Source organism: Pyrgilauda ruficollis, unplaced genomic scaffold (assembly GCF_017590135.1).
Source record: "Pyrgilauda ruficollis isolate IOZ18807 unplaced genomic scaffold, ASM1759013v1 scaffold57, whole genome shotgun sequence".
Classification (NCBI taxonomy): Eukaryota; Metazoa; Chordata; class Aves; order Passeriformes; family Passeridae; genus Pyrgilauda; species Pyrgilauda ruficollis.
Genome location: NW_024527377.1, coordinates 7,129,797 through 7,150,074, shown reverse-complemented (window position 1 = coordinate 7,150,074; position 20,278 = coordinate 7,129,797). Strand labels below are relative to the sequence as shown.

Here is a 20,278-nt window from a genome sequence, read left to right as displayed (position 1 = left end):
TCAAGTCATGCCTCACTTGGATCCTTCCATCAGCACGGCTGCTGGAACAGTAGCGTTAATATTGCTTTTTGCAATTTAGTTAATTGGCTGTGATGTACACTGAAGTTACATATATGTGGAATGAATAAATTGCTTCTTGTCTGAATCAGATAGATCATAACAGTTTGTGGGTTTGTGTTTTTTAGGGACTATGTGAGGAGCGAACTGGAATCAGGCTACGAAGGACCAATGTACTTGGAGCCTCTCTCCATGAACCGTTTCATGACTGCTTTAGTAGGTAAGTGCTTTAAATAATTGAGAGGAGAGAGCTCTAATTCTCTTCATTGGAACCTATGCATGTTTTATCTCTTTATTACTTTAACTTGTTGTGATTCTTATTAATATGCAAGAGGCATGGGAGGATAGCTGTGTCCTGCCTGGCTTTTTCTATGCCATTGATTTACCAATAGCCCATACTTGCAGCTCTGAAATATTTTCCAGGTCTGTTTGTTATGCTTTGCCTCTGTTATTCTCAGACTGTGCAGTCTGATTGAGAACAACTGGAGTGTCTATAATAACTTAATGTGGAAAGTACTGTAGAAATTTCAGTAGTTATGTGCATTTGTAGTGTTTTTGTTAATTCAGGTGTTGTACACATAAATTCTTCATTGGCTTTATAGCTAAACAATGTCATTCTCTTACAAATCTGATTAAATGCATTGATGGGTGTGAGCATGGGACTACAGGCTACTGGTTTTCTTACAGAGTCCTGAGGATATTTCTAATTAAAGAATTAAGGAATAACAAGTCAAACACATGTAAATTGTTTGATTAATGGCAGAGATGACTTCCCTACCTAAAAATCCCAAATAAATCATGAAGAATTGGACTTCCCAGAGTGTTTCTTTACCCTTTGAACTTTGACTGGAAGAGAATAAATTCACTGTTAAGGTTGCTACACCAAACCATATGTTTTCCAGATTGGATACTGGTATACACATACACACATACACCATGTGTATTTTAAAATGAAGTTTGAGACAAGCTTGGAAGAAAAATCTTCCTTAATTCCTTTCACTAAGATCTATGGTTTTCATCAGATTATTGACAGAGTTAGTCAGCCATGTACTACTGTTGGCAAAACTCAGCTGCTTTCTGTTTACTTGCAGCTGCTACTGGCAGATAAAAATGGGTTTACTACTTTACTGTATGTTAGGTCTGACAGAATTTACCCATCTCCTGTTTGCCTGCATCCTTACTTTTAAATGTGGCATTTGTCTTTGATTTTAATATTTTTAATAGAAGTAACACTGGTAATTTTCAAGGAAAGATTATTTAGATACAATTTTCTCTCTCTTCTGACTGTCTAGATATATTTTCTTGTCTTGTCAAATGATGCCAAAGCACAGCTAAAGCTTTTGGCATGTTTTCTATGAGAAAATGTTTGTAATTAGTCCTGTGAATCTCTCCCAGGTGCAGTGCAGGGTTCCATGGTAAAGCAGAATCCCTCAGAGAGCTTCACAGAGCATCATGCAGGCCTGGGCAGGAAGAGATCAGGAGGCATTGTGTCATTCAGTAACATGTAAAAACTAAACCAAGGGTCAAACCCAGCATGCTGCATCTAGGTTTTAATAGGGACTAAAAACAAGTGAGAAAAAGATAATGGTGTTAGTCAGTACAGTTTTGGGTTGTAGTGGGTATCAGACTGAAGTGTCCCCTTACTGTAATTGTGTTTCAGAAATAGGAGCTTGTGATTGTATTAGCAAATGTGTATGTGTTAACATATTTAATATCACCATTCTTAATTTTCCTTATTCTTTCATAGCCAACTTGGAAATGTAATTTTGGTCTTGATGACAAGCAGTCATCTTTGGAGACGAGTTGTGAAAGTGGTCTGTGAGGCTTGACAGTGTTTTGTATAAATATGAAATGTTTTCATTTGTTGTATACAAGATTTGTTGTATACAAGGTTATTTATTCAGTGGAGTCTTAGAAATACACAGTGGTGTCATCTTCACAGCAAAATCAATGTACAGGTGCTTTGCTCCATCTTTTTCTTACACATTCTCAGAGGGTGTTGTGCTGCAGCACTGCTGGCAGGCACCAAAGCAGGTGCATGAGGGAATGGACTAATGGTGCTACTGGTACAGCTCTGGTTCCTGAAGTTCTGGTCAGAATTAAGGGAGTGATGTACAGTATCAATTGGTTCACAGAAGTAACCTTTGTTAATGCTTTTATTCATTAATACTTTCTGAGGGGGATCTCACAGTCATTTCTTCCCCTGCATTTAACTCAGCTAGGGATGATAATGTGTTCCTAAGTGCTGGATGGAAGAAATAAATGTCTTTGGAGATGGCCCCTTGGATGAGTGAGCCACTTTGGAGCACATCAGCTGTGAACTTTTTCAAAGCTGCTGCGTGGTTTTGCAGTGATGCTACCATGAGGACTTGCTTTTCCTTATGGCACAGTAATGGGGTTTTATATTAACTTTCGGATACCTTGTTTTTGAGTAAGTCACTGATGTAGCCAGGGAGTTTGTCAACATCAGCTTTCTAAAATTGTGAATGAAATAAAGATGCTTCTTTACTCAGAGTGGCTGTACCATGTCAGCTTCCTTGTTGAACATTTTCCATTAGCTTGTGCACTGAGAGGCTCTGGCTACTTGTCAGCAATGTTTAATGTATCTGTGGAGGTTTGGGGAAGGGAAAAGAATGGGCAGGAAGTTCACACAGTGGATTTTTTCCTTATTGCTTCATTCCCTAGCAGAGGACCCTGGTTGGTGTCTTCCAGGGGTGTTACAGCTGTTGGGTTCATTAGCTGTGACTGTCAGTTTTCAGGCCACAGCATTTCAGTTTACAGGGTGCAAACATTCAGCTGGATTTGATAGTCATAGCAGATACCTCGAGTGCTAAAATCTGTGGTTTGATGTGAGTTACTTTCTCTGGCTGATCCTGCTGTGTGATGGTAATGACTGATCCTGTGCGGCCCCACCTGCAGATAAAGTGTGATTTACTGCAGAGAGGGATTGGCTGTCCTGAACTAAGGTGCTGCTACCCCAGTTTAAAATGGGAAGTACCATCACTCAAAGCTCTGTTGGAGACATTCATGCCTTTCCTGCAGGGGTTGAGAATTGACAAGGTGCACACTTCAGGGAGGAGGTTGGAGCCTCCAGAGAAAGTGCTCCATGTATTTCCTTTGATAGTGTGTACAATTCTCCTTCCCATGACAAGTAACTTTTGATCAGTGTTTAAATTAGAAGGGTGGGAGGGCCAGAGCTGAGCAGGGATGAGCAGCACACTCCACACGTGGCTGTTGGAGGAAAGCAGGTTCTGCTGTTTACTGAGACTGAACTTAGAGGCTCTAATTTGTGATCAGAGACCTCCAGAGAGCACTGGATTGTTTATTGTGATGCTGTTGCAGTATTTGATTTAGATGACAACACTTACTAAATTAAATGACGAACACATTGGATGCTGGTGTTTGTGTCCCTTTGTGTGTGAAGCTGAGTTGCCGTAGTTACCGTGAGTCGCAGAAATTCTCACAAGCTGCCTGCCAGGCTCCTGAATATGACAGCACAGCAGTGAGCTGGTGGTGTTTTAAATAGGGTTGTAGCAACGTGTGTGTGGGCAGAGAACAACAAAGCAGAGGGAGAATGCTTCAGAGCTGGAGTCTGCTGAACGTTTAAAGAGATGAGTAGAGTAACTTTCTGGGAGGCTCAGAAGACCCAGTATGCTGATAGTGCCGTGCTGAGAGCAAGGGTGCTTGTTCTGCAGAGACATCTGCTAATTCAGAAATACATCTATCAAATTGACAGTAGGAATTTAACTTGAAAGGGGACAGCATGAAGGAGGGAGGACTTTGTATGCTTAAGCAGTAGAAGTTAGAGATTGCTTTCAGCTCAGTTGCAGTTATTTTGAAAGCAGAAGTCCTTCCCTAGGTAGGGAAGCTTGGCAGAATGAAAGCAAAACTCTGGTACTGCTGTTTCTCACTCTGGCAGCTTCCCTCCCCAAGCCATCCAGAAGGGCTTACAAGGTCAGTGAGCTTAAGTGAGTACATGGAGCTCATGCAGACCTAGAGATGTTACTGGCCTTGGTCTGGTTCGTCTCTTTTTCTAAGCCAGGTTCTGGTTTCAGGAAAAGTTACGAAATGCAAACTTGGAGGTAGTTCCAAACCAGGGCATTAGCACTTGAATTTAGTACCACGTATTGTGGCATTTGGATATAAATTAACATAGATGGTGAAGAAGGGTCTGTTTTCAAATAATATGCCATAAATTTCTTCCTTGTTGCAAAATGATGAATGAGGATGTTTGTGTGCTAACTCTTATCCACGTCACCCCATTCAGTTTCCTCTGGTATCGAGGGTACAACGTCAGTGTCTCTGATGGAAGCAGTTATACTGAAGTGATCTTAGTGCTGTAGAAAAACTACCCTCCAAATCTGTGGGTGTGTGGGGGAGATGTGCTCATGCTTGTGCCCCCACCAGCTCTTAAAGAGAATTTAGTTGTTAATTATCTGTCACTTGCAAGCTTCAGTGATCATTCTGAGCAACTGCCTCAGGGCGTTATGAAATTATTGAAGTCTCAGCTGCTGACCTGGCTGTTCTCCTGTTGCTGTTCTTGGTCAGTAATTCCTCTTGACAGTGTAAATATTGTTGCTCTAAAAGCCATTTGGGACCTCTTGATTGCTTTTTTGTGTAGGTCAGGATGAAATAGTGTAGCTGGGCTTCAGAAAAGCTGCTCTGTGTACAGATACTGATGGGATTTCAGCTGAGCTGGGGGTGGTGAGGAAAAAGAGGGCTGGCTTGTTGAGTTACACTCTGTATGATTTATTCCTGGGGCTTTATTAATCTGATTCTGCATGTGTTTTGGGTTTACAGCTGGCTAATCTGGGAAGTGAAAGCATTTTGGAAAGGGTAACTTTAGTGACCCAGCAAAAGACACAGAGAGGAGCCTGGTTTCGTAACAGAGATGTCCTACTTAGAACCGTCATAATATGCTGGATGTTGATAACGGTGTTCTGGAAAGATAACGCATTAAAAATACGCTTTTTCCTGAAGGGGATAATCAGCTTGATTCTGAACTGCTGTGTCGCGTTTCCAGGGCAGCTGGTGGTGTGCACGCTCTGCTCCTGCGTCATGAAGACCAAGCAGATCTGGCTCTTCTCCGCGCACATGCTCCCTCTGCTGGCTCGGCTCTGCCTCGTCCCGCTCGAGACCATCGTCATCATCAACAAATTCGCCATGATTTTCACCGGCTTGGAAGTTCTCTACTTCCTGGCGTCAAATCTTCTGGTGCCCTATAACCTGGCGAAGTCTGCGTACAGAGAGCTTGTCCAGGTAAAATGTAACCATTCTGTTTTCTGTGCCTTTTATGCAGGAAACAAGTAAAAAAAAACCACTTTAGCTGTCTTCTGTGCACCTGTGTTTGTGTGCTAACTCATCCTTTCTTAGCCAACTGAATAAGCTTCTATCCATAGCCTCTTCTTTCTTTAATTTATGTTAGCTTTGGATGGGTAAGCAGTTAAGACACGAGCCTGAATTATGCTGCTGGCCAGCTGAGCATGGCCACTTTGCTTGGACTTTGCTTATTGCTTCCCAAATCCAGGATAAAAGACAAGATTGTGTCACACTGGAATTTATTTACAGCCGTATGAAGTGAGGAAGGTAATCCCTGGGCATTCATTGTAGTAGCTGTTCTTTTCAAGAAACACTTTCTGTATGAAAAGTGTTTGTAATTATAGAAGTGGTAAATTGTGAGTGACACTGAAGCTGATTTTCAGTCTAATAATCACTGATTTGAAAAGCTGTGGTATTTTCTTTAGAGCAGACACATTACTGAGACCTCGAACAAGAAGACTGATCTGATGTGTCCATTTTCTTAATGCTTTGACATCTGATGAAAGCTTAGCAAAGGACACTTTCTCAGTGGTACAGAAACATCACATTTCCTGTATTTTTATTTTTTATATATATATACATATACACATCCTTCTCTATATTTCAATATAAAGAGATTGATGCTTGCTTGGCTTTCGACTGAGCCACTGTTTCAGCTTTTACCACTGTCTGGATTTTTTTTCAAACCAAGACACTTGGGTTTTTTGCCTTCTGCTCTTCAGTCCAGAAGCAGTCTGAAAACTAACTTGTTAAGCTCTTTCAAAACCTTCTTTAAAGCTCTTGTTTGCTGTCTTATCTGTCATACACAAACAAAAATTTGGCAGCAGGAGGTGTGTGCTGTGCCAAGGTCTCAGCCTGTCATGTTGATCATTGATGTCTGGTTATTTATTTTGTATGTAGTTGGTCTTTAGAGCAGGATTATCCTTCTGTGTTTGTACAGCACCTAGCATTGGTCTGACCTCATCCATGGAATCACAGATTTGTTTAGGTTGGAAAAGAACTCAGAGCTCATCAAGTCCAACGACTCAAACAAGTCCCTTGGTGCCACATTTATATATTTTAAATCCGTCCAGGGATGGTGACTCCACCACTGTGGAGCCTCTTCCAATGCCTGAGCACCTTCTCAGTGAAGAAATTTTTCCTGATAGCCAATCAAAGCCTCTCCTGGCTTGTACATTTGTTGATTTAAAAATTAATTTAGGAGCTGACTGGCAAAGCTTCAATATCTTGTTTTCCAGTGAGAATAGAAATATCATGCTTACTGTGCATAAGTGCCAAAATCTGGGGTAAAACAGTTGCATGTCTGCACAGCTCAAAGCCTTGCAAAAGGTTGGAACCAGCACTTCCATTTTCCATATACATGAATGGATGCACAGTTTGGCTCCCTGAAGTCAAATTCAGATTAGATGTGGATTTGAGACCTGTATCTGTTTTTTATTAGACAAATTTAAAACACTCAAAAATCTTACAAATGTTTTAATTGCAAATGCATTCCAGGTTGAAGGGGAAAAATAGTTGTTTCTTGCTGATTTTTTGTTTGTTTGTCAGAATTGAGTTCTAAATATTGCTGTTAGCCAAGTGTCCTCATCTCTAGAATTGCTTGTCTCCCCCCTGCCCTGTCCCAGTATTTCAAGTCTTTCCATGCCAGGCTGTATTACAGTAATGCTGAGGAAATATTCCTTGTATCCCTGCCCTTTGGACACTGATCATACTCTTTCTCCTGGCTTTTTAGGCAGAGGGCATAAAGTGTTGTTCCCTTGGGAACACAGAAAAAATGGCAGAAAATTTGTCATGTGGCACTGGGTTTATAAGAATGATGGATGCTGCTTTTCTAAATACCTGTAATAGAGTTGCACAGAATACTTGGGAGTGGTTTTCACATTGTACTGGCAAAACCCAGGATTTTTGTTTTTTAAGAACTTGCTGCTCCTTGTTTGTGTTCCTGAAACAGCAGAAAAAACATCAGCTCATGGTGTGTTCATGTACCTGGTGGCAGCTCTGCTACAAATCAAGGCTAGAAGTTTATTCCAGAGGAGGATATTGCCATTCCAACTGGAATATTTTCGTGCTTGTATTTCCATTGCTGTAACTCTGAGCAGTTGTTGGTTTTCAGTGCTGTCCTGGTGTTTGTGAGGTTACACACAAATCCAGCTATCTTAGGCTGGATTTGATTGTGGGTTTGATATCAGTGTCAAAACTTAGTGACTGTTGGGATGTTAAACACCAGGAGTGTTTCCTGAGAGCGCTAACAGGGCAGCTTTTTTGTGTTTGTGTCTGTGTGTTAGGCTGTGCCCAGGGGTATAATTTAAAAGCAGGCCCAGAACCTTGGCTGCCTGTTTGCAGCAGAAGATGCCAGAAATGTCTCACGGTTATGAATCTGCATTATGAGCGTAGCATGACCCTTTTCCACTGTGCCAGGAGCTGCACAGGATTGCTTGCCTTGCTCCCAGGCCAGGGGAGTCTCCTGAGGGCAGGTGCACTTCCTTGACAAGTCTGTGAGCAAAGCAGGAGCTTGGCACTGTGTCCCTGCCAGCAGCAATTGCTTGTCCATCAGCCCCAGTGCTGCAGCAGGTCCCGTGAGTGTCATATCCCTCATGCCTTTCAGCTTTTGTAGCATTTCCAAAAATTTCCGTGCCATGATGGCTTCTGTGGCGTTGTGGGAAGCAGGTGATGAAGAATTAATAGTTCTGAGCAGTTTCCTTTTGACCTAAGTCCAGATGAAGTTCCAGCATCTTGGAAATTATTGTAACTTAAGTCTTTGCAATGGAAAGGAAGTACTTTGAGCTTCAGAGTCTTCCAATATAAGGAAGAAAAATTTTGAAATTCATTCTTAAGCGTGAATTTCAAAACACTTGGTGGATTAGGTATGTGATCCTTTTGAGATACTTAAGCATAAAATTTGGGGGAGGGTTAAGTTTTTCCTTAAAAACAGGTCAGCAAAGTAGATTTACTACTTTTTTAATGGTATGACTCATTTCAGTGTTTGATGTGTGCAGTGACTCGGCAGTAGCTGCAGAGAAAACAAAATTGCTGTGACTTAAACTGGGCAAGAGGATCTGAGAGGCTGGCATGACCCAGAGCCACGTGTCCTCATCCTTCCAGCTGTGAGTGGGCTGCAGGGAGCTCCAAGCCAGGTGTTTGTAGGAAGGGACATTGAGCTGGTCTGAGGGTTTGCTGCTGGAGTCAGGTGCTTCTGCCTCCTGCCAGACAGACTGAAAATGTCACTGCAGAACCTGAGCTCTGCCTTTGTCAAACTGCACTTTGATGTACCTCCTCTCTTCCTGGGGGATGGCTGATGTCATGGGGATCATCCTTGCCTTCCTTGTGACTGTATTGTTGACTTCCCTTTTGTTATCAAATCCCAAGAGCTGTGACTCAATAACAAATTGTCTTTTTGTGTCTTCCCAGGTGGTGGAGGTGTATGGGCTCCTGGCACTGGGAATGTCTCTGTGGAATCAGCTGGTGGTCCCAGTGCTTTTCATGGTGTTCTGGCTTGTCTTATTTGCTCTTCAGATCTATTCCTATTTCAGTACACGGGACCAGCCTGCCTCCAGAGAGAGGCTCCTCTTCCTCTTCTTAACCAGGTAATTCAGGAGCCTGCAGATGGTTTTCTGTTTGAGCTGTCTTCTGAAATCAGTATCTGTGCTCTTTTAGAAATGAGATGTGGTTATTGGCTTTATTGCACTTAGATACCCAACAAATATTTTTCCTTATAGCAGTGACTATGCATATAAACCCTGTTAAGCTTGTCCTGCAAAGGCATGGATCCCATTCAGGGCAGACATTGATAGAACTGTGGGAGAGCTCCCAAAGAAAGCAAAATATTCCTTTGAGGAAGGAGTAGCCATAATTAGAGCTTTGGTCCAGAAGTTGTTTTCAGTATATAAATTGGTTTTAAGTCTGAGATACCTCAGCTGAAGTTCAGCCCATCTGATATCTTATTCATGATTGTGTTGCTTTCTGAGCTTTAGATGTCTTGCTTCATCATTTTGTGTGGGACACGTTCTTGAATTCATCCAAGCAGCCAAAGCACCCAACTCCCAAAGCAACTTTTGAGCCCAGTGGTTAATGTGGCAGAGGTGTAAAGATCAGAAAGATACGGGATTTGTAAAAGCTTTCTAAAAACATTAAAAGATTTTATAGGCCGTAAAGTTTTATGAAGTTTAAAGGTTGTAATATAAAGGATAGAGATCCGTGTTGGTGCTATTACCGAGAGGCTGCATTTGAGGGATTCTCCTGGCTGGAACCTGTGAAAAAAGCCTTTTTCAGCTTTTGTACATACAGAGGGAGCAGAATGCAGGGCAGAGAGGACCTGGAGGTGCTGCAGAAGCTGTGTTAGGCAGATTAGGTACAGTGCCATAGTGGGATGGGGAAAAGAGGGGTGTAATAGTTGTCTAAACACAGCCAGCTAGCACAGGACAGAGTCTTTAGGGATCATACCTCATTAGTTCTGCTATTTGATTAGTAACTTCTTCATCACTACAGTTTTCCAATCAGACTTTCCAGTTGCTGGGCTTTTTCTTGCCTTGCTGTATCTGTCTATGGTGCCATCCTGTAGGCTGTCAAAATTAATTATCATTAAGGAGAAACGCCAAGGATTTATACTGCATATAGTATTAAAATTGCTTATGGTGTCACCCTGCATTATGCAGAAGCACTGACTATATTCCTGCTTATTAACTAAACCACTGGGGTCTGAAATTTTTCTTCCAGTTCATTTCTTCTGGAATTTTAGTTTTGTTACAATAGAGGAGAAGCAGTCCTTTTCCTTGAAGTTGAGTTTATTCCTACACCAAATTGTTATACTTCTCCTATTTGTGGCAAAACAGGGACAAAACACTGATTCATCTTAAAAACACAAACTGTAATGGTATCACTAACAGCCTCTGACCCTGTGGAGGGAGCTGAAGTATCTTGTCAGGTCAGGTAATAATGTAGTGCTGGCTGTTCAACAGAGTGGAAGAGAAGATGTGCTCTTCCATGAAAACAAGTGAATTCTGCATCTGTGCCCTGTAAGTGAACAATTGCTTCAAGCAGTGGGGCTGGAGTTCAGGTGGGAGCAGTTGGGGTGTACACAGCAGCTGTGTCTGACTCCATGAGGAGTGGCTGTGCTGCATCAGACCAGCTCCTGCTGGAGCCTGGGATCCAGTTCCCAGCAGTGGCTGCAGGTGAGGTCCTGGAAGGACACCCACCCATTATGTGACAAACAGGATGCTTCCTAGGACTCATCCAATCCTGCATCCAACTTCTTCTGTCAGCTGCATTAGCTGGATGTGGCTAATAAGTATTTCAGTAACCCTCCAAAAACTCTTCCATCAGTTTGTGGGTTCTGCCCTTGAGCCCATACACTTGTGTCATTTGGAAGATCCTGAGGGAAGGCATTTTTCTAGCACAGACTCATGTCTGTAATGAAAAATTCATTGTGATTGCTTGAATCCATATAATTTCATTCAGTGTCCCTCAGTTAATGTACTGGGGAGGGGAGACATGGATATCAAGTTGTTTTCTTGAAGACTGAGAGTAGCATAAATCTGTTTTTCCCAGACTGGGAAGCTCTTGTTCAATATTTGCTGTTTAAAACTATTTTGTACCTTTCATTGTTCTTGTTCCTCTCAAAATCTTTTCCATGGGTTTGTAACTGCTATGATTTTTGAGAAGCCATGAAGAGTTCAGCTCTTTGGGACAATTTATAAGTTTGTGCTTGACACATAAACATAGTAAAGCTCCCCAGGCATCTCTTGACCTCATAAGCTCCTCTGGGTCCTTTGCACAGTAGATCAAGTTTAAGAAGAGTCCTAACATTACTCTAACAAAAAAGCAGAAAAATCAGAATTCTTGATTACTGATAATTTATTTTGAAGCAAAACGTAGAGTTCCTCAAATGCCCTGAATAAATAACTGCTTTAAATACTGCTTCTCACTATCTTGATCAGCAGGAACATCTAAAAGCTTTTTGCTTGCCCCCCTTGGCTTGGTAAACAGGCAGAATTTTAAGGCTTACCAGAAGTACTGTAAATAGAATATGTAAACATATCAACATTTTCTGCAGTGAATTGCTTTCAAAGGCTATTTCAGGTTTAAGTAGTCACTAAGAGACAAAGTTAATGTCTCTTGGATGAGCTTTGTTTATTTTTGAAGCATGTGCTTCCTCAAAACTCTTTTGTCAGAGCCCTGGACTGCTTCACTCATCACTCAGTTAATTAGCAGGTCTTGGTTTTGACCATGGCAATTTCTCTCTCAAGACTACTGTCCTGAGGAACAAATGAAGATTTTTTAAATTTTTTTTTTAATGAATGTGTCATTGTATTACCTTGGATTATGCATGAGTATTTCCGGGTGTGTAACCCCTGGCTGGCAGCTTTAAAGGTTCTTTATCTTTGCCTGGCATTGGCAGTGCTGTGTTTCTGAAGCACATTCAGGGCTTGGGCTGCTTCACATAACACAGTGCCAGGGCCAGTAGAAGAGCAGCCTGAAAGTGGGTGATGCAGCTGTCAAATGGAGTCTGGGGTCTCTATCTCTGGGGCTTTGCTGTAGCAAAAGAGAGGAAGAAACCAGCTGAAGAAGAGCCTTCTCTGCTGTCTTCTGCTGCTTCAGGCTCATCGGCTGTTTCCAAGCTCGGCTGTTCCCAAGACAGGTGTTGCACACCTGACCCTGATGGGGACCCTGACAAAAAGCCCCAGTCTCCCAACGGGATTTATTAGTTTGATGTTGGTGTGCATTATTATGGGTAGGAGGAGAACATGCCTTAGTGAATCCATCTGCTTTAACTGTCTTTGTGGTGCTGGGTGAAATTCCAGCAGTGTGTGGAGGCTCTGGCTGGCCTGTGGCTGCGAACCCAGCGGCAGCAGGACAGTGCCACCACGTGGCCCTGTGCTGAGGGGACTGCAGGGATGTCACAGCACAGCCCTGCCTCCAAGGGGGAGCTGCAATCAACTTATATCTTGGAAAGAAGTAATAAAATCCACTCACCTTTTTCTTTTATTGGAAGATTTAATGGCAGTGTAGAACTTTTAACATTTTCATTAAACCGGTCCAATTTTGCTTTACACTTGCACAGTTAACAGGACAAGGGGAGAGCTCATCACAGTAGTTTTAACCTTTTCTTTTTGTTTCTTTTCCTCTCTCTCCTGGCAGTATTGCCGAATGCTGTAGCACTCCATACTCACTGCTGGGATTGGTCTTCACAGTCTCTTTTGTTGCTTTGGGAGTTCTGACTCTCTGCAAGTTTTACTTGCAGGGTTACCGAGCGTTCATGAACGATCCTGCTATGAACAGGTAAGTGCCTCGTTGTGCCTAGGGTCTGAAAAGAAACAGATAGAAAGGGGATTTATGTAAAAATACAGGGGTGGCATTGCAGTTTTTTGACTCTTGACCTTTTGGCAGGTATTTTGTATGCCAGTGTGTGTGCATTAAAAAGATTTGAGGTGAAAATATTTGTCACAGACTTCTTGGGAGATGGTTCATTTCTGCAAAAATTCAGGGCTGTTACTTGGGATTTACAATCACTTGTATTTTCATGAGTCACTGAAAAATTTTCACATGCTTGGATAATATAAACACTTTGTATTTTCATTTCCTCATGTCCCCTCTAATCACGTATGAAACATTACTGATCTGTGAGATTTAAAACACAGCATTGTATGGATTGCTTGTAAATTGTTATGGGAAATAGCCAAAATGGCTTTTCTCAGGCTTGTCCCAACTTGTCTAATATGAAATTGGGATCCTGACACTGCCTTTCCTGTTACTCCAGCCCATAACTCTCTGTAGATACTTGAGACCATTTGCAAAAGAATGTTTTACATTTTGGATTCCAAGATGCGGAAGCAGAAAGGTTATAAATTGGGGCTGAATAAGAGTAACTGTATAAAAACATCTTTTGGTGCATTATGTACTTTATTGCAATAAAATAGTTGTGGTGCTCCTCAGAGGGATTCAAGTCACTCTGAGGTTCCAAGACAGAAAGGAGTGGATAGCTGTATTTGGTTTAGGTACAGGGGGAATAAACTGAAAAATGACAAAAATTGGTGATTTGCCTAAACTGGGTCCTTAAAATGCTTTGTGCTGGGTGGTGTCTGAGCTGGATGTAGCCCAAATGCTGCTTGTCAGGAGCAAAATCTGCTGGTTCATAAGCCCTGCACTTCAGCATTTCTGAAAACATCCCTCCCTGATTAAAGCCTTCCAAGGGACACCAGTGAAACCTAAAACCAGTGACATATGAAAGGCTGTGACAGAAGCAGACAGTTTATTTCCTGGTGTTTCTGGATGTACTTTTGAACCAGCATTGACACAGAGATGTGATTGTTTGTTTTTTTGACTGTGTTGATCTGCAGGGGGATGACTGAAGGAGTCACACTCCTGATCCTGGCCGTGCAGACAGGTTTGATTGAGCTCCAAGTTGTGCATCGGGCATTCCTGCTCAGTATTATTCTTTTCATTGTGGTGGCATCCATCCTTCAGTCCATGCTGGAAATTGCTGATCCCATTGTCTTGGCATTGGGAGCCTCAAGGGACAAGTAAGAGACTGGTTTCCTAAACTGAGAGTTACTCAATGTTCTTTTAGGAGGTGATAAACTAGTAATTGATGGCTTTTAGTACTTGCAAAGTTGCCTTGGTTTTATTTTCTGTGTGCAGATTTCTTTTCTAGTCCAAGTTCTCTAGTTTTGTGGTTCCAGTTAAGCAAATCCAGGACTGTGCTCTCCCCACCCACACTCTATTGTGTGTGTTTGCAGAATGGTTTTTCTTAACCTCCTCTGCAGTTGGGTGAGTTTCCCTCTAAAGCAGTGATCTCACCCAGCTGTTGAGGGTGGGAAGTTTCTAGGAGTGATCTTATGTTAAATATTGTAAAACCTATTTTTTTTTGTGATCCCAAAATGATGTGGTTTACTGGCACAAAATAAGAGGTGTAAGGTTTGCCTTAGTGTCCCACATGTTTGGATTGTGTGGGATTGTTCGGTTTCATTTGTGTTTTGAAGAACTGTATTGGTGCTATGTGTTGTTCTCATATGAATCTGTTTTTATCTTTGTCAATTGCATTTGTCTTTTCCCTTTGTGTAACCTGTAAGTGAAGAAGTGAACAGAGGAAGTTTGTTTATGCGTAGAGTTTGTTTAGCTTAGAGATGTTCTGTGTGCAGTAAGTTAACTTCCAGGATAGAAACAGGGAAAGGGAGTAGAGCCAGGATAGGAGCATCTGCCCAGCTTAAACAAGCAGACTGTGGGGATATCGAGTTTTAACTCTTCTGCCAAATCTCCCAGGGAGTTCTAAATCAGCAAGAAACAGGATAAATTCCACTTCAGCTCTCACTCCCTCACCTACAGACACAAAACTGCAGACCTCAAAGTCACTCTGATGTTCCTTCAGACTGTATTGAATTAATCAGTTTGTGCTGCTGTCCTGTGCCCCCAAATGGTTTGACTTTTTCTGTACCTTATCTCCAGAGCTAAGTGAGGTTAAAATACAACCTGAGGAACAAGTAGAGATGGTACAGTAAATTAGTGGAGATATTCTGAAAGCCTTCACAAATGGGTGGCTCTAAAAAGATTGATGGTGTGTTTAGGTTGGGGAGGAGATTAGGAAGAAGCAGGTGATAGGAGCAGAGTAAGGACTGGCAGAGATAAATGTTCAAGTCCTGCTACATTTCTTCTTTAGTGGTCTCTGAATTGGGGAATATACTTCTAAAGGTGGCAGGGTTAAATCTGGTGATGAAAGGAAGTAGCTTTGCCCCACACATATTAGCAAAAACATGAAGAATAGATGCAAGAATTATTTAATTTGGAGACCTCTTGTTTGTTAGAGAAGTGTCCAAACAGTTACACGTTTAATAATTTATTTTAATGGACTTCTATCTGTAACATTCATTCCATCTGTAACACTGAGATCAACTTATTTTGCCCATAATTTTTGTCTTTCTATTGAAAACAGCAAAGGTCAGATGAGAGAGAACTTTCCACAGTTGTAAGCATGTGTGCAAGCTGGGAATGAGACTGTGCCCAAGTAAAATAGAAACTCCTTTCAACCAGCTAAAGCCTTGAGCAATTATCTAACGTGCCTGCATCCAGCAGTCATTCTATTCTTATTCTGACACTCAAATCTGACTTGAAAAATAAAAACCTATTGTGTTGTTTTGCAGGAGTCTGTGGAAGCACTTCCGAGCAGTCAGCCTCTGTCTGTTCTTGCTCGTGTTCCCCGCGTACATGGCCTACATGATTTGTCAGTTTTTCCACATGGATTTCTGGCTGTTGATCATTATCTCCAGCAGTATTCTGACCTCTCTTCAGGTAAGAAATCAGCCCTGTGAAGCGCTGTATTAACTGTGATCCTGTTATTCTGAGGAGGAAAATACATGATGAGAAAAGAACAGGGATGAGAGAAGGACAGAATTATGAGGGGTAATAAAAAATCTCTTTCTGTGTCCTGTATCTGAGGCTGAGGAGCTCCTGGGTGGGCTGAGAACAGAGGTGAATGGAAGTCTACTTCAAACTGTAAAGCCAAAAGGCTTTTGAGGGTGTGTAACTATCATAGTAAAAAGGTTTTTTTCCCAGAGTACTCATTTATGTGTCATTACTTACCTGTAACTCTTTGAAAGCAATTTGATGTTTGAAACACAGTAGTGTAAATAGAAGAAATGTTTTATACTATAAGTACTTGTTATTACTTGGGCTTTTTATTATTAATTTTTTTAATTGCCCCTTAAAATGCTCAGCACTCTTGTTTAATCAACTCAGCTGTGTTTTGGACTCAAGAAGGTAAAGAAGGGGAAGTACTTGGGAACAAGCTTAAATACTTTGAAAGAAAGAGCAACTTTTATTTGCCTTGAAGTTCAGCAACAATTCCACTACTTTGGGGCTTGCCCTCTGTCCAGCTTGGGAGCATTGTGTGGACAGAGCTCGATGGCCAGCCCTGACTCAAGCTCCAGTTCAGAAAGCTGAGCTCATGGTCTTGCACTTTGTTTCAGGTGCTTGGGACCCTCTTCATTTATGTTCTGTTCATGGTGGAGGAGTTCAGGAAAGAGCCAGTGGAGAACATGGATGATGTGATCTACTACGTGAACGGCACCTACCGGCTGCTGGAGTTCCTGGTGGCCCTGTGCGTGGTGGCCTATGGAGTCTCAGAAACCATCTTTGGAGAGTGGACTGTCATGGGCTCCGTCATCATCTTCATCCACTCCTACTACAACGTGTGGCTGCGGGCCCAGCTGGGCTGGAAGAGTTTCCTCCTTCGCAGAGACGCTGTGAATAAGATAAAATCTCTGCCCGTGGCCACGAAGGAGCAGCTGGAGCAGCACAATGACATCTGTGCCATCTGCTACCAGGTGGGAATGGAAGTGTCAAAGGATTGGCTTGAGTTGAAATACCACACTAAGTTCAGTCTTCAGCTAATAAAATAAGTGCCTTGAATTATGTTTAATGAATAATACTGCGCTCAGTAAGTTACTGGAATCACCCAGTTTTCTGCTTTGTGCAAATTGATTTGGAGTGCTGTCACCAGGATCATTCTTAGGAATGAAGAGCTTGGATGTGCTTAAACTGCCTTTTTTTTCCTGCAGTTACACAGCAGACTCTGTCCTTAAGCTGCTTTGACACCTCTCATGTTTGGGTTGAGCTGGTCTCACTAATAGCAGCAAATGTTCCCTTTCTTCATTACTGGAGGATTTTGGTAGTGAAAGACAACATGTTCTTGGGAGCTGATTTGTTACTATTCTGTAGAAGCAGCTCAGTCTCTACAGACGTTGCTGCTTCATGTGCAGTGTCAGTTTTGTAGCAGAAACCTAATTATCAAAAGGTTAAGGGTCTTGCTGACATAAGCCAGCAGATGTAAGGACCTTAGGCATTAATGCTGAAAGTAATATCTTTATCACACTTCCAGCTCCAAAGTCTCTTACTCTTGAATGGAAATTGTAGTTATGTGTGACAGTGAAAGAATCACCCTAACATTAGTAGTGTACAGTTAAGAGTGGGATTGGATTGGCTCCAAACTTGATAGAAATTCTTTGAAGAGTAAAACTGCCAGATTGAATGACAGTGTTCAAAACACCAGACTAGTATTATGTGGGTCTCAGCTGGCAGAGTTCATGGTGTCATTTAATTTCTGGTGTTGTTACATGTTGTATCCGTCGTTGTCCTGTTTTGAGTTGCTTGATTGTTTCTTGAGCCAACCAGTCCTGTGATTCTCATCCTGAAAAGGTCATGTTCAATAATATCTTACAAACAAAGTTTTTTTGCCTCATTTTTAATGCCTGTAATAAAGAAAACAAGACCTGGCCTGTATTTGAACTGTGTGTGTATCAGAGAATCTTTAAGGTGGGAAAAGACTCCAAGATGGAGTCCAGCCTGTGGCTGATCCCCATGGCACTGAGTGCCATTTCCAGGCCTTCCCTGGACACCTGCAGGGACAGTGACTCCACCACCTCCTTTCCAATGCCTGACAACCTTTTCTGTGAAGAAATTCTTACTGATGCCCAGAGCAAACCTCCCTGCCACAGCTTGAGGCCATTTCCTCTTGTCCTGTTGCTTGATCACTGAGAGAGGGGAGACAGCCCCACCTGGCTGTCCCCTCCTGTCAGGGAGTTGTGCAGAGCCAGAAGGTTCCCCCTGAGCCTCCTTTTTTCAGGCTGAGCCCTCCCAGCTCCCTCAGCTGCTCCTGATATGAAACATTGTGGATGTGAAGGAAGGAATGTTCTCTTTCTTGTCTGTGGGCTGCTTCTGTCTCGTCTGTGCCTGGTGAGCCCATTAGATGCATGAGATGAGAGAAGAGGAATGAGGAATGGGATTACAAACAATAATATTTGAGCTTCTTTCTTTTTTTTTTTTTTTTTTTTTTGTGTCTTTCAGGATATGAAAACTGCTGTAATCACTCCATGTAGCCATTTTTTTCATGCGGGTTGTCTTAAGAAATGGCTGTACGTGCAGGAAACCTGCCCTCTGTGCCACTGCCAACTGAAGAGCCCTTCACAGCTCCCAGGACTGGGACCAGAGCCAGTGCAGCAGCCAAATCCTAGTGCAGAGCAAAACACCAGGCCTGGAGACACAGCTGAGCCTGGGGCTGAACGTGAGCACAGGCCAAGTGTGAAGGACAGCCCGAGCAGGGGCCACGATGGACACGAGAGCCCCGAGGCCTGTGCCCAGCCGGGGGGGTCTCACGGCATGGACGGTGACACGAGCCCCTGCGAGGCCAGCCAGGGAGCAGCCTGTGCTGCAGAACTCATTGCAGCCCCGGAGGGCTGCTCTGCTCGAGATCTGAGGGTTTGTGTCCAGCTCTGAGGCTACAGAGGATGACGTGGGAACAAACGCATTTCAGAGATCCACGTTTGACTCAGAAGAAAACCAATCCTTCCACAGCTGTGAAAGAAGTGTAGCTATTAATGCTGGTCAAAATGTAATCTCCCATGCTGATTTTTATGGGCTGCTTGGTAGTGGTAACTCCAGTGAGATGCAGTAGAAATGACTCCAGAAGCTCTCTGAACTGTGGGCATAGGAAGGATGTCTGGGAGTAAATAGCACTGCTAGAGTGTTTTCAAGATGTAGGTGGGGGGTGAGAGGAGCGAGGGGTCTGTGAGACGTTGTGGCCAGAGGGACAGGAGGCTGGTTTTGGTCAGGGGGAGGAGTTGCACAGAGCCATGTCCCGGGTCCTGAGGGGCGTTACGGGCCGCGGGTTGCCGCTCTCTGGCAGATGGGCAGCTCTGGTTGCTGACATTTTTTATGGCACGTAAGCAAAAATCAAAGATGTAACAGCAGTGATTGTACCAGGAGGTGGAAGCACTCTTAATACGTCGTGTGTATGCTTTGGGTGTTCTTGGGGCAGTTGCATTTGACTTTATGTAATCTATAGTGACTCTTGACTTTTATGACAGAGTCGTCAATATTTTGATGTATATGAAACTTTTGCTCATAATGGGCACAGTGTGGGCTGCATGAAGTAAACTAAAGCTCTCATGAACACTTTGCCTCTTCAGGAGGAAAGTGGGATGAGTTTTAGGGCACGGATAGAGGCCTTGCAGGACTGTGCTGTGTAATGTTAACCCTTGCAGCTGAATTAAAACAGTATTAAACTCTGGCGATATTTGCACTTTGGGAATGAGTACATTATTGTGTATGATCAGACTCCGCAAATGCCACTTTTAAAAGCTGTTAATAGGTTTGCACCTTTTTTTCTTTGACAAGGACATGTCCATACTTAAATTTTTACATTCATCATGGCTTCAAGTAGAACAAGGGACTGGGGTGGGGAAATAGGCGGGAGTAGGGGGCAGGCAATTTTTTTATGTGAATTTTGATATGAAGAGAAATTAGTCACTTATTTATACGATAGGCTTGATTCAAGTGTTTTTCAAAGTCGGTATTCCTAATGTGAAATGTGATACTATTTTATTTTTAGTAGTAAATTTGGATGTAGACTGACAGACATAGCTGAATGTCTTAATAAATTACATTTGAAGATTTTTACACCTGGTTATGTGATTCTTGCACTGAAATTCCACAAGTACATGTTGAGAGACTCAAGTAATAGCCTTCTCTTTCCCCTGATGAGTGAAACTCCCTATGCCTGTGTTCTCCCCCGTTTCCATTTCAGTGCTCTGTGTCCTGGTGGTACCTCCTGCCCTCCCCTCTTCTTGGCACCAGATCTTGACCAATGCAGAACTCAAAGGCACATTTGCTCCTGGAGGCTGTGCCTGCTGCTACTGAGCCCCACACAAACCCCAAATCTCTTTCTTCCCCCTGACAGGATTGGAACATCAGTTACACCATCTTCTGATTCTGTATCTCAGTTTTGTTTTCTTGACTATTAATCAGAAATTTGGATTTATCATGTGCTTTCACTGATCATCCCAAAACTTTTATTAGCAGCTTGGTATGTTTGGGGAAGGGGGGAAAAAAAAGTTGAGAATATTTTCTTGAACTCTTC

The 20,278-nt window shown here is 42.6% G+C and overlaps 1 protein-coding gene across 1 annotated transcript in view; it reads left to right on the top strand.

Annotated features, from left to right (window-relative positions):
- Positions 1-19,815, top strand: part of RNF145 (ring finger protein 145) — a 37,410-nt gene extending 17,595 nt beyond the window's left edge. The window contains exons 3-10 of the mRNA XM_041482022.1: positions 186-277; positions 5,081-5,316; positions 8,785-8,960; positions 12,511-12,651; positions 13,710-13,892; positions 15,507-15,654; positions 16,332-16,688; positions 18,208-19,815. Of these exons, the coding sequence (XP_041337956.1) occupies positions 186-277; positions 5,081-5,316; positions 8,785-8,960; positions 12,511-12,651; positions 13,710-13,892; positions 15,507-15,654; positions 16,332-16,688; positions 18,208-18,636 (1,762 nt within the window). The 3' untranslated portion in view covers positions 18,637-19,815. The remainder of the gene's footprint in view (positions 1-185; positions 278-5,080; positions 5,317-8,784; positions 8,961-12,510; positions 12,652-13,709; positions 13,893-15,506; positions 15,655-16,331; positions 16,689-18,207) is intronic.
- Positions 19,816-20,278: the final 463 nt, after the last annotated feature.